General features: G+C 39.4%; 1 protein-coding gene across 4 annotated transcripts in view; it reads left to right on the top strand.

Annotated features, from left to right (window-relative positions):
* Positions 1-13,391, top strand: part of SPAG9 (sperm associated antigen 9) — a 62,630-nt gene that overhangs the window by 43,259 nt on the left and 5,980 nt on the right. For 2 of the 4 annotated variants that reach the window (XM_065852662.2, XM_065852665.2), the window contains 13 exons: positions 91-183; positions 469-636; positions 1,424-1,595; positions 2,636-2,863; positions 4,088-4,280; positions 5,119-5,241; positions 5,773-5,853; positions 6,339-6,406; positions 7,624-7,772; positions 8,885-9,056; positions 10,027-10,140; positions 11,820-11,858; positions 12,722-12,898. In XM_065852662.2, coding sequence (XP_065708734.1) covers positions 91-183; positions 469-636; positions 1,424-1,595; positions 2,636-2,863; positions 4,088-4,280; positions 5,119-5,241; positions 5,773-5,853; positions 6,339-6,406; positions 7,624-7,772; positions 8,885-9,056; positions 10,027-10,140; positions 11,820-11,858; positions 12,722-12,898 — 1,777 coding nt within the window. The remainder of the gene's footprint in view (positions 1-90; positions 184-468; positions 637-1,423; positions 1,596-2,635; positions 2,864-4,087; positions 4,281-5,118; positions 5,242-5,772; positions 5,854-6,338; positions 6,407-7,623; positions 7,773-8,884; positions 9,057-10,026; positions 10,141-11,819; positions 11,859-12,721; positions 12,899-13,391) is intronic. The other 2 variants (XM_065852663.2, XM_065852666.2) reach the window with 1 other exon arrangement.

Raw genomic sequence — 13,391 nt, 5'->3', positions numbered from 1 at the left:
AGTCTGGTCAACTGATTCCAAAGACTAAAGGTGAAAGCTTTTCTCTTTGTGTTTTTTGTTGTTATATTCTATTTTTTTTTTAATTTTTAGGTGGCAAATGGTGGCCAGGGTGACAATAAGATGAAGAACTTGCCTGTACCTGTTTACCTGAGACCTTTAGATGAGAAGGATACCTCGATGAAGGTAGGATATTGACAGTGATGATCTAGAGACCTGGACAACCTATAGCTTGAATATTTTTAATTTAGACTCTTATCTTCTTTTTTAAATGAAGTTGTTTCTTTTTGAAGCAGAGATGAATCAGAATTTAAACTTCAGTAGAAATGTGCCTGACTTTAATCTCAATGAATTCCCTATAATGGACTGCAGATAAATAATCATTGTGACATGACTTAGCATATTTAACAATGGGCATGTCTTGTTTATTTTAGTTTAATATTGAAGTGGACTATTTCTTTTTCTTCCAAGCTGTGGTGTGCTGTTGGGGTGAACCTTTCGGGAGGGAAAACACGGGACGGCGGGTCTGTGGTTGGTGCTAGTGTGTTCTACAACGATGTGACCGGTACGGACGCAGATGGCAACAAGCAGCAAACAGGATCTCAGAGTAGCTTAGATAGACTCGACCAAGAGCTCAAGGTAAGGTCACTGTAAGGCATGTTCAGCAGTTTATATAGTTAAATATATTTACTGTCTATCTATAGATTGAGAAAATATTTTGTAATCAGGTTCATTGGTAATGAAGAGATTTTTCTTGTGTAGTCATCAACCCAAGATATTTGGGTTATTGAATCCAACCACAAAAATGCTGCGATTCTTTCCTGTGTGCCAGCTTGTTGGCAAATCTGAGGAGAGAATCAATTCTACATCAAAATGATGCACTGCTTGTACCAGTGCTGCCTGCTTTAAAGAACGTTTGTGACAGAATTGTTCATGTTCTTACTACCATCAGACATGAACAATTCTGTCACAGACATTTAAAGGTGCCCGTGTCATTGTTTAAACATGTCGTAGTCTTCGTGTTTTCATGAAGAAGCAATGAATGGAATTGATATTAAGGGTATAAAAACAGAGGCTTAATTTTGAAGTGCCTTGGGACATTACATTAATCTGTGGCATGGTGACTGGCATGTAAATAGTGTTCTTAAGTAGCTTTATACTTATCTAACTGTAGAATTGTGCAGTATGATTTTCTGTAGCTTTCTACACAGGTATGAAATATGAGGGGGTTTTGTAGTCTAAATATATATACAACAAGTAATTACATATAATTTTACAATGACATTAAAGATATTTAACTTATCACATATTTGTGTGCATTTCTGTAGTTAATAATGTAAGGACATAGAAGATCAAAGGCAATAGCTCTATTCTTGTCCCCCTTCCTGTTGTTATTCACTGCTGTTCTGCCTTTGTTCTCCTTCAGGACCAGCAGAAGGAGCTGAAACATCAGGAAGAATTATCCAGTCTAGTTTGGATCTGTACTAGCACACATTCTGCTACAAAAGTTATCATCATTGATGCTAATCAACCAGGAAATATTCTGGACAGTTTCATTGTTTGTAATTCTCACGTACTTTGTATTGCTAGTGTACCAGGTAAAGACTTGTGATGTTTTAGCTCCTGTTTATTAACTGTATCTTATTCAGATTTTGTTATGGGAAAAAACAGTGTGATAAAATGTTACTGTAACACAGCAAGTGTTCAGTTGTAGAAAAGACTACTGGATTCCTGCTGCACGGTTCCACTCTTCAGTTGGCTCTTGACTTCAGTTAACTCAATGGTAGAGATATGTTGGCAACCAAGACTAAGTGTTTTGTCTGCTGTATTATAAATTGTGCAATAGTGCAGATGTTTTATGGCACTGTGAAAGTCACAAAAGAAAAACGTTGGCTTTTTAGACCTCTTCATCCTCTTGAAGTTAAGTCGCAAGTCTTGGAGCTTCCTGTAGAGGGAATCCTTGATACATGGAGAGTGTACGGGCAGCGTGTGCTGAGGGAAATTTAATAGAAAGATATTATGATTCTGGAGAAGAACTAATTGTGCTTTTGGTTTTCTTGATTCTTGGCTTACGTTTATAGAAATTTATAGCCCTAGTTCCAGTGAATGTTTTGTTTAATAAGCTCGAAAGAAATCTCTTTACAGTCAGGTTTGAGGTTTTGCGGCACTGAAACTACGTATAACTTGTAAAATCAAAGCAGCATAAAATATAGTAAAATATGATAAAAATTTCAATAAACCAAGAGTAATATTTTAAGTCTTAAAAGTATTTGAGAGGGCTGTGTGAGAGAAAAACAGCTTTTCTTCGAGAAAAAGGATCTGCTGCAGTTAAATTCTTCGTAAAGGTGTAGATAGGCATTCCTACATAAATACTGTTATAAAATCTAATTGTAATGGAAAATTCTTTTGAAATAAAAATAAATTGATAGGAAAAATCTTTAGGTTAAAATATGGTGTATGACATTCAGATGTGCAGCATGTGTGGATACTGCTTTTGCTTTTTGAGCTTGTAGATGGGCATCTGCATGCTAAATCTCAGCTGCTGGAGAGTTCATTGTGTTTGAAGCTTAGTTTGTTATTAGATGGAAAAATCATTCACCTTTACATCCACAAGAAATGAGAGTTTAATCTCTTTCAGGGGCACGGGAAACGGACTATCCGGCAGGGGAAGAAGGGTCTCAAGAGGCAGATCCCAGTCAAGTGGACAAGTCGTCTCTGTGTGGGAGTATGACCAGTAACAGCTCTGCCGACACCGACAGCTTACTGGGAGGAATCACGGTGGTTGGCTGCACCGCGGAGGGGGTCACAGCGGCACCCCCAGCGCAGGATGCAAACGGCAGCTCGCCAATGGCAGAGAAGCAGCCAGGTATGAGAATCTTACAAGTATGCCAGCGGTGGCCAAATACCATTAGGGCTCACTGGAAAATGAATGGTGTAGGTATTGAATGTAACAGCTTGTCCATAAGTGGTGATGACATAAAACAAGTACTCTGGGAAATGGCCTATGAGTCTTTTGTGTCCAGTTGTGGGCCCCTCAGTTCCAGAAAGACAGGGAACTGCTGGAGAGAGTCCAGTGCAGGGCAACAAAGATGCTGAAGGGAGTGGAGCATCTCCTGTGTGAGGAAAGGCTGAGGGAGCTGGGGCTCTGGAGCTGGAGAAGAGGAGACTGAGGGGGGACCTCATGAATGTTTACAGATGTCTAAAGGGTGAGTGTCAGGAGGATGGAGCCAGGCTCTTCTCGGTGACAACCAATGGTAGGACAAGGGGTAATGGGTTCAAACTGGAACACAGGAGGTTCCACTTAAATTTGAGAAGAAACTTCTTCATGGTGAGGGTGGCAGAGCCTGGCCCAGGCTGCCCAGGGAGGTTGTGGAGTCTCCTTCTCTGCAGACATTCAAACCCGCCTGGACACCTTCCTGTGGAACCTCAGCTGGGTGTTCCTGCTCCGGCAGGGAGATTGGGCTGGATGAGCTTTCCAGGTCCCTTCCAATCCCTGACATTCTGGGATTCTGATATACTTGTAATGTGTAATTGTAGCTGAAAACTTCGTGAAGGTGATATTAAATGGGTCCAGATAATTGCTTCTTTCAAATACTTTTGAGAGAACTCTGATCTAAAGAGAGCTTTTAAGGTATTCAGTATTTTAAATGCAGATCTTGCTGACAGATAACTAGAGAGAATGTGAATGTATCCTTTAAATCTTGTAAAGGCTTAATAGAGATTTCAGTGTAGCTGCTCACTTTATAGGCATTAGTAATACTTTCTGTCATACACCCTCCAGAGCTGTGGTTGTTAATGGGTATGTGGTGTTACTTGTTCACTGATACTCTGGTTGATCAGTCAAAGGGGAATCTATGCCATCAGTCACCAGTTTGATTCTTAGTGCATTTGACACCTGTGGATGCAGTGCAACCTACTGAAGTTTGAGTCTTTCTGATCTGATTTTTTCTTTTTGTTTAGATTAGATACCAAATCTGTGTTGTGTCTGTCTGGTTATTACAGCTATTCAGTTAAGTTTTAAGCAAGCTCTGGCTGTCTGAAATAGAGACTTCTTTCATGTTTATTTTTTTCAATTTTTTTTATTCCATAGATATTGCAACTGAAAGTAATTCAGTAGATGAGAACATTCCAACAGCAGAGGAGGCAACGGAAGCAACAGAAGTCAGTGCAGGGGCAGGAGAAGACACAGCTGATATCGCACAAACTGGAGTCTACACAGAGCACGTCTTCACGGATCCGCTGGGAGTGCAGAACACAGAGGCGTCTCCAGTATACCAGCCTAGGTACGCAGTCTCAAGCTTCATACATCTTAAAATGCATTTAAACAGAAAAAGATATTTGTAGGAACACACCATGGGGATGAAATGACCACTTATTTTTCTTGTTAAGTGTTGTTGAGGTTTATATACGTAGTCTTGGTACAAGCCACACTATGGTTTGCTGGCATGAAAAGGTCACCTATGCGCAAAGGGTCTTTTGTCTGTGAACTCGTATCCCTTCAGTACAGACACCTCCAGAATGGAGCAGAGTGTTTGTCACCCAGTCCTCTTGCAGACTTATTGTGAATGGTGCTGATCTAGTGCTCATTTAAATTCCCTGTTTTGATGTCAAAATAAATAAGAGTTATACTCCTTTCTTCCAATCAACTGGTTGCTCAAACATATATTTACTTACTCAGAATAATCCATCTGTGAGTAGTTGCAGGAGTGAAGAAGAAACTTGAAAGGAATCAGTATTTCATACCTTCAGGAATCTTCATTCTCCACATATAGGCACAAAAGTATCATACACTTTTTAAAGTGTTTCTCTTAACATTCGCCTCTGATGTAGTGACTCTCCTACCATTCCCCAGAGATATCAGCAATACTGACAGCCTTGAATGGAACCTAAATTTCCTTGTATAAGTAAATGTCCACTTGAACAGATTGTTATTGAGGTTTTCATCCGTATCGCTGTACTGTTATGCACAGTTGTTGATTCTTAGATACCTTATGTACTTCAAAATCCAATGTAAACACTATCAGCAATGAAGGAAATACCTAGGTTATAATCTGAGTAATCTGTGCACTTCATTTGATGTATTTTAACTGTTGGGTTGTGGGTTTTTTGCTTTATTTTTAGTACTGAGTCAGAGTTATATAAAGACATTGCAGTTTTGCCAAATGAGCAGGATCTAGTGAGAGAAGAAGCACAGAAAATGAGTAGCCTTTTGCCGACAATGTGGCTTGGAGCACAGAATGGCTGGTAAGAAAATGCTAATCGTGCTAAATGCATTTGGAAATATTATTTTAAACTTGCATTTTGTGCCTACAGGCCTGATAACTGTCTTGAGTCAAGATAAAGGGCAAGATGGCCTCAAGAGATCCTAAACTTGTATACTTTGCTACACTTAAGTATTACAGAATTCAAAGGAAGTATTGTAGGTGATTAACAAGCTCTTTTTGGTGGATAACACTTATCTGCAGAAAAAGTTTGATGGCTTTTTTGTACTCAGAGAAATTGTTATAGTCTGATAATTCCATAACTTACAACATTTTATTACGCTAGAAAAATAAATTGCCCTTTTTACTGCAGATATACATGCAAAGGAGTTACTTTAGGCCTCAGAAAAAACCATTCCACTGCTCATGTAGGGTTTTTTTTTTTTTAGGGGAAGATGTAAACTGATTTTCCCTTTGATTGTAGATTACAGTTGTAGGGGTTTTGCTTGGGTTTTTTATCCTGTCTGGCAGACCTTTCCTGGTGCTTTTAATGCCTCCTGCTTTGTCTTTGCAGCCTGTATGTTCACTCATCAGTGGCCCAGTGGAGGAAATGTGTTCATGCCATTAAACTTAAAGATTCTATTCTCAGTATTGTGTAAGTCCTGAAAGAATGCCATGTCAATCATAATTAACTTCTGTTAAAATATTCGCAAAATAGCTTTATATTTCGTCCTCACGTATTGGGAATGCCAGTAGCCATAAATGCATGTGTATTCTTTGAGGGGCAGTGAAAATGTTTGAGGAGTAAGGAAGAAGAATGGAATCTTGTATCTGTTGGAAATCCTGTAGCTCAAATGATGAGCTGTAGCTCTATACTTGATATTCTTGGTATCTGTGTGCTTGAAACAGATTTTATCCCTGATGTTTTCTTCAGGTGTTGTAGCTAGATATATTTTAAGCTTTTGGAGCTGGATTTTGACACCTTGTTATTCTCCCTTCTCTTGAGCTGTATTGTAGAAATCACGAAGGCTAACATGAATAGAAAAAGTATATTGACATATTAAATGTTTATACATTAAACTTGCTGTTTGATAAATTCAGTCTAATGGTGTATGTTCTTGTGGCTCCTTTTTTTTCCAGACATGTAAAAGGAATAGTATTAGTTGCACTAGCCGATGGAACACTAGCAATATTTCACCGAGGAGTGGGTAAGTATTCTATTAGATCTTGAAACCAGTGGAGTTATAACAGTATTTAGGAACGTGCCATTTATAAATAGCATTCCGAAAATGTGCTCCCCAGTGGCCTCTTTACAGGTTGTCTTGAGAAATGCTTCTAGTATTACAGTTGTAGTTTCAAGTCCCATTTTTGCACTGTCCTGGTGCCTCCTGGAATGTTTTTCTTACTCTGAGAAGGAAGAGAAAGGGATATAGCTGAGCTAAATAGCAAAAAGCCAGTTGCTCGAGTCTACTTTGGTCATATCGCTTTTGTTTTTTTTCATTATGCTCAATAGTCATGTCTTCTGTTTTGTTAATAGTGGTAATAATTATCTTTGACCAAGTCCTTCAGTGGGAGTTTTGTAAGACTCCCTTCTGAATTTCTGCCCAAACTGTTATTGGACAAGTTCCATTCCTCAGCCTCCAGAATAAGGGCCTGGAGGGGAAGCTCTTGCTATGAGTAACTGGAACTTACCTGTTGGCTTGTTTCCATAGGCTCCCGATTCATTTGTTCTTGTGGAGTTTAAATCCCTGCACTCAGCATTTAGTGCTGTGCAACCTCTTTAATTCTAATGCCAGATGCATCTTCCCCAATATTTGCATCAAGTTGTTACGTTTTTACCGTTCATTTGTTCTGAAACTCAAACTCTAGTAGCTTACAATCCTCAAGGATCTGGAGTAAATGTCAGTGATGATCTGTGGCCTCAGTCTACAGAAGAATTTACTTCGTGTTCAATGACCAAACACAGTATGCTTTCAATAGATTTCAGGTGCCTTTCTTAAGATTTTACAGCGTATTTTTAAAAGATCTTGATGCTCTGGCCAACATTTCTCTGTTCAATCAAGCAGTAAGTGCCCAGTGCTGTGTGGGCAGTTGCTTGTAACATGTACTGATGCCCATCCAAGTAAAGCATTTAGCACTAGATAGCTTGCTGTTTTTAAAAATGTTTTGATGTGTTTTGAACATGAGTCACTGTACGACCTTATTATATTAAAAACATAGTAGGATTTGGGATGTTGGTAGTTTGTATAACCCGTTGCTCTTTTTATAATGAGGAGCCTAGCTATAAACTTGTATTGACTTATCCAGATTATTATAGTGCTTTTAAAAGCATTAGACTGTTAAGGTGTTCTCCTCTACTTCTAAAAGATTTTAAAACTCATAGGAGCCTATGTTTTGTTTTGTTCTTTTCCTTCTGTTTTTAAAGATGGTCAGTGGGATTTGACAAACTATCACCTCTTAGACCTGGGCCGGCCGCATCATTCGATAAGATGCATGACAGTGGTACATGACAAAGTCTGGTGTGGCTACAGGAACAAAATCTATGTTGTTCAACCAAAGGCCATGAAAATAGAGGCAAGTCAAAATGGTGTTTGAAATAATTGTTATGTTTTAATGCCATCTCATGCTACAGCTCAAACTCCAGAGTAACTCCAGAGAACAGTTATTTGTTCATCAGTACAGAGACAAGTAACCAAATTTATCTTGGGAAGTACTGTTACTTTTTTTTTTTTTTGAGATGTTTTCACTGTTTTGGAAGATTTTTAAGCCATGAGACAGTTCTCGTGTATTGAAACCAATTTCTTGAGGATTTAGTTCTCCATTTCTAGCTGACCAGGAACTGTAAAGTGTCCTTGTGCAGAGCTTGTGAGGGCAGCTCCCTGCTCGTTCCCTGTGTGTGTGCCTCTGTATGTTCTCCACCCACCTCTGACCTGCTCTATGATCTGTCTTTGCATACTTTAGAAGTTTGTAAGTGTTAATATTAAACATACTCTCTCTCCATAGAATGGTTTGTTTGTATAAGGTGTGTAAGCTGGTGTTTCTGCACTTTTGTGTGTGTACCTGACATCTCAAGTACAGAAAGTGGTTAAGGTTTCTGAAAGCCATTAGCAGTATTAATACTTCAGCATCTGCTAATTGGCCTGAGACATGGGCCAGACCTTTTGAAGGTGACTGCTCAGCTCTTCTGAAAATACCAAGCACCCAATTAATCATCTATTTTTCTGCAGGAGACTATATATATGTTGGAAAATAGAAATGAAGGAGTTTATACAACAGAGAAGTGAATTGTTTTGCTGATGAATAGTGTATATTTTGCATGAATGGGTTTGCATGCAAGAGCAAGGCTTGACAGAACTAGGAAGAAAACCGCTTTTTGGGCAGATGTATCTTGTGCTGTGACAGGAGGACCTCACACCAACCAGGCTTTGGGTTAAATGGAGATGGAAGCCAGAGCAGGCTGGGATAAGATGCGTAAATGAAGACTCAGTAAGAGACGATGACTTGGAGATTGCACTCCAGGGAAGGGATCGTATGATGATTGTAACTAAGCTAAATGCTGTATCTGCTAGTGACCCTGCAACTCAGGGGGTTGTAGATGACTTAAGAAAATTGCCAGTGTAAGACTAACAGTCATTCTTATTCTTTCCTTTGTTTCGTCTTCTAATTTAAAATCCGATCTCCCGTAGAAGTCCTTTGATGCGCACCCAAGAAGAGAAAGCCAAGTGAGGCAGCTGGCGTGGGTGGGTGATGGGGTGTGGGTGTCCATCCGCTTGGACTCCACCCTGCGTCTCTATCACGCGCACACCTATCAGCATCTACAAGATGTGGACATTGAGCCTTATGTAAGCAAAATGCTAGGTAAGTCGATAAGAAAAACTCTTGTGTTCTTACACCTCTTGCTGCCTGGAGCGTTCTTTTCCTGTTGCGGCTCAGGCAGCTCTCGCTGCAGACCAGGGAAAGGATGGGTGGAAGGGCAGTCAAATCCCCTTTGTGAAAACCTGAATCTGGATGTAGAAACCCAAGTCAGTCTGTAAAGCATGATGAGGGTGATAGGTCTTCTGAGACAGTCTGATGCCCCTACTTAGTGTCTAAAGTGTCCCTAAAAACTCAGGACTAATGAGGAAACTGGTGATTAGGTTGGGCATCAATAGAGATGCTAAAATCTTCTTTTTTTTTGTACTGATGCCTTTTTAAAAATCTAAGAGTGGGAAGAATCCATTACTTGTGTGGAAGCATTGCCTCTCTTTCAAGAAAATCTGAATACAAAATAGCAATTTTTTATTGCTATTGAAGCTAGTAAGCTGATTTTTTAATGAATATTTATATAAGAGCAGTTTGACCACCTACATAACACAACAAGTACAGGTAATTGGGCCATGGGAAATCCTTCACAAATAACTCCTGCACCATTGCGGTTAACTGGTCAGCCACCTTCTGCTCCCGTCATAGTGCTAATGGATGAGAGATTAATTTTAATGGATGAGAAACCATTTTCTTACATCTGTAAACTCACCTTTGTTTGTTTGAAAAGCTGCCCTGGTGCTCTAAGCCCCAAAAGATTTTATTGTGCAGCATTATGGAGCCATTATACCTTCTGTGCTTCCTCACAGTTAATGTTAGACTTTCTGTATAGGTTCCCAACTTAATTAACAGTCTTCTAGCATTTTAGGTTATCTTGACAAATTAAATGTACTCCACCTTGTTTCTGTTGGAAGTGGGAGGGAGTGACTTGTCTGTGTGGTTTGGGAGTTGGAGTTAAGATTCTCTGTTATGGAACTAAAAGTATTCTTGCTCATAATTTTTGATGAAAAGCATCTTTTGTTTTTAGGTACTGGTAAACTGGGATTCTCATTTGTGAGAATCACAGCTCTTATGGTGTCTTGTAATCGTTTATGGGTAGGAACAGGAAATGGTGTCATCATCTCCATTCCATTAACAGAAAGTAAGTAAAATATAAATGAGTAGCACTGTGCAATATGTTGTAGGCACAAAAAGAATATTAAATATCATTCAGATGCTTGCTAATGGATCAAAAGTGTTACTGCCAGCTCTGAATCTTTCAGGTTTGTAACAGATTCAGGCCCATGTGATGTTTAGCACCTAATCTGTGTACGTGGTTACAATTACTCTGAGCAAAAAAGTAAATCTCAAATCTCCTGTACTTCAATTTGAGCAGAGTTGCTGTGGCTTGAATGAGAGAGGCGCTTTGAAGTCTTAGATGTGTTATGAGCATTAGCAGCATTTATAGATGTTTATTGCTTGTAAGAGGTGGCTTTACTGTTATTATTGATGTTATTTTTGATTGCCACACGATCCTCATGTTTGAGAATTCATCCCAAAGCTGATATAAAGGACTGGAACAGCAGTGGTACCGACACATTCAAAGCTAAAGGAGTTGTAAACATGTTCTACAAATAGGGCACTAACTTCTAGGTAAAATTCCAAGAAAGCAAATCCAGGTATCTGCTTGATAACAGACCCCAAACTGTTGTCGTAGGCTGAAGGTCCTTGGGGGTGGGAGGGGAAACATTCAGACATGGGCAGCTGAACCTCGGCAGAAGGGAACAGTGCAGTTCAAGGGCAAAAGAAGTCTTAAAATGGTAAAGCCTGGGAAGAATCTGTGTGTAAAGTGATGGCATTGAAAACAACAACAAAAAACCCAAACACTTGTGCCTGAGACTAACGTTAAAACACATGGACAGAAACTTCAGCAAATAAAATACAGAACTTTTAGTCCCAATTGTACTGTTGTTCTATAGAAAGTAGTACAGTCCGACAGGTGAAATTTTTAGGGTAATTTAGCAGTAAAATCTCTTCATGTTGTTTCTGCTTTGTTGAACAGCACATACATGCGTTGTTTCTCATACTGTTCCATTACATTGTCCATCCATTCAGTAAATGTCTTTTTTTGCATTGCATGAGCATACTAGGGAAGGACAGACTTCCTATCATGAATTTGAAATAGTTTAAATCATGCTTTCAAAAATTATAGCTCTTAGTTTGTGTCAAGCTTTATATAATGTTTCTAGGGAGTTTTGTCTTAAAACAGTAGCGAACATGAAGAGATCCCTATTAAAACTCTTCCGTTTAATTTCAGTTTTGTTAGTTGTTTGTGAATCAGAACAGGTTGTGTGTAGCCTGATAGTGGGTTTGAGAACCCTCGTTACAAATATTCATGGCCTTCAAAAAGAATCACATCCTTGCATAAGCAGTTGCATCTCTCACTTCCCCGGGTCTCAAGAGCAGGACGTCTTTCAGGTCTGCAGGATGATGTTTCAAAAGGGCACTTGAAAACGAGTTGTTATATATAATTTGGGTAGCCTCCTGCCAAGGAAAGAGAGAAAGGGGAAACGTCGCTAATCAATAATAGACTTTATAACAATAAAGCACGTGAAAGTGGCAGTGCTTTTGTTGTCCGTTTGGTGCTGAAACTTTGATAACAAGGTGTTGTTCTTTGTGACTTTTTACTTGAATCTTCTGTAATTCGATACTGGTTTTAGGAGCTAAATTTTTAAGCTCTACCTAATCAAAAACCAAACGATGAGAGTGGTGGGTTCTCATTAATCCTTCTCCTCTGCTGTCGTACCTCTCCATTTCCCCTTTCCTCCTTTCTCACTTTAGCTGTAATCCTCCACCAGGGACGTTTACTGGGGCTGAGGGGTAAGTGCAGATCCTGAACAAAAATCTATTTTCAGGCTTCTAATAGCCACTTCGAGGCTGTTTCCCACTCCTTATAGATTTACCCTCTGTATGTTTCTACATGTTCTTCCACTTGCAGTTACTGCATTGCAGCAGTTTTATGTTTGCTACATGGCCACCAATCTGCTCAGCAGTTTAGCATATCATCCTGTGTTGCAACTGAACTTTCATACAGACTTTGTTTTTCTTCCAGCCAATGTGATACCATATCTTATAACTTTGTCATTAATCCACATCATTTACTGTCTTGTTACAAATCACCGTTTCTTTCACTCCTTTGATAGTCTCTGGAATGGAGATGGCTTGTATGTCTAGCATGAGTACTTCTCTGTTTTAATGGATTTTAAAACTTCTCAGTAAAAACTAGATGTAGAATTATAATAGGGTAGCTCTGTGCCCACAGGTGGCAATTTTTAGGCAATTTTTGCTGGCAAGGGGATACCCTGCAATTAGTTGGAATGAAACTGTCTTTAATTATATGTTGAAGTACACTGAATTTGCTCATACTGAAGCACATTAGAGGCACTTATTTTCTATGAAAGATCCAGTCCTTTCGCAAATTATTTTTTTCCAAAAGTGGGATGTTAAAATCTGGTGTTTATGCTAGACTAATAAGAATCCTGCTCCATTTTCTGATGTACTTAAAATAACGAGCATGCAATCTTTTTTCTTTCCAGCTCTGTCTTGAATTGGCATTGCTGCCCTCCTGTTTCATTTTTATCTAAGTTGGCTTTAGCTTTTAGACGGTACCATAAGGTTTCTTAACAAATAACCATTTCTGAAATTTGTATTTTCAAGTAGAAAACACTTCTCTTCTTTTACAGCTAATAAAGCAGCAGCAGGCTCTGGAAACCGTCCAGGGAGTGTAATACGTGTATATGGTGATGAAAACAGTGACAAAGTGACTCCAGGGACATTTATACCGTATTGTTCAATGGCACACGCGCAGCTTTGCTTCCACGGGCACCGTGATGCTGTCAAATTCTTTGTCGCAGTACCTGGTGAGGTTTTATTACCATTGTTCAAATGACATTTTCACCCTCATTTGCTTAAACATAGTGTTTAGGCAAAGATAGTGAGTGTTTGAAATTGTACATTCAGAAACAGTTGATTATATTTTATTTACAAGACTTGTCTGATTCCCAAGTGGAGTATTGTGTAGTGGGAGCAGAAGGGTTTGGTCACAAAGAAGAAAGTGTTTTATCTGGGAAAAAGATACTGTTGTGAGTGCTTGTTTATTAAGGCGGCAGTCAGCTGCTAATTGATATAAGGCCCAATTTAAGAGTGTGGGGAAGGATGAGCTACTGAGGGAAGAGCCCTCGAAGGAAAGAATCCCGGTTGGAAAAGCTGAGTCTCCTGGGAGCTGCAGTGCTGGCTGGATACGCTCTCAGTGCTCGTGTGCACCTCGTGTGCTGGAAGTGAATGACAGAAGACAGCTTAGTGGGCTGACATGGGCTGAATCAGTTCACTTCGTGTCTGAAAGTCTCTGTATCT

Source organism: Patagioenas fasciata, chromosome 18 (assembly GCF_037038585.1).
Source record: "Patagioenas fasciata isolate bPatFas1 chromosome 18, bPatFas1.hap1, whole genome shotgun sequence".
In the NCBI taxonomy this organism is placed as follows: Eukaryota; Metazoa; Chordata; class Aves; order Columbiformes; family Columbidae; genus Patagioenas; species Patagioenas fasciata.
This window is presented reverse-complemented; position numbering and strand designations above follow the sequence as displayed.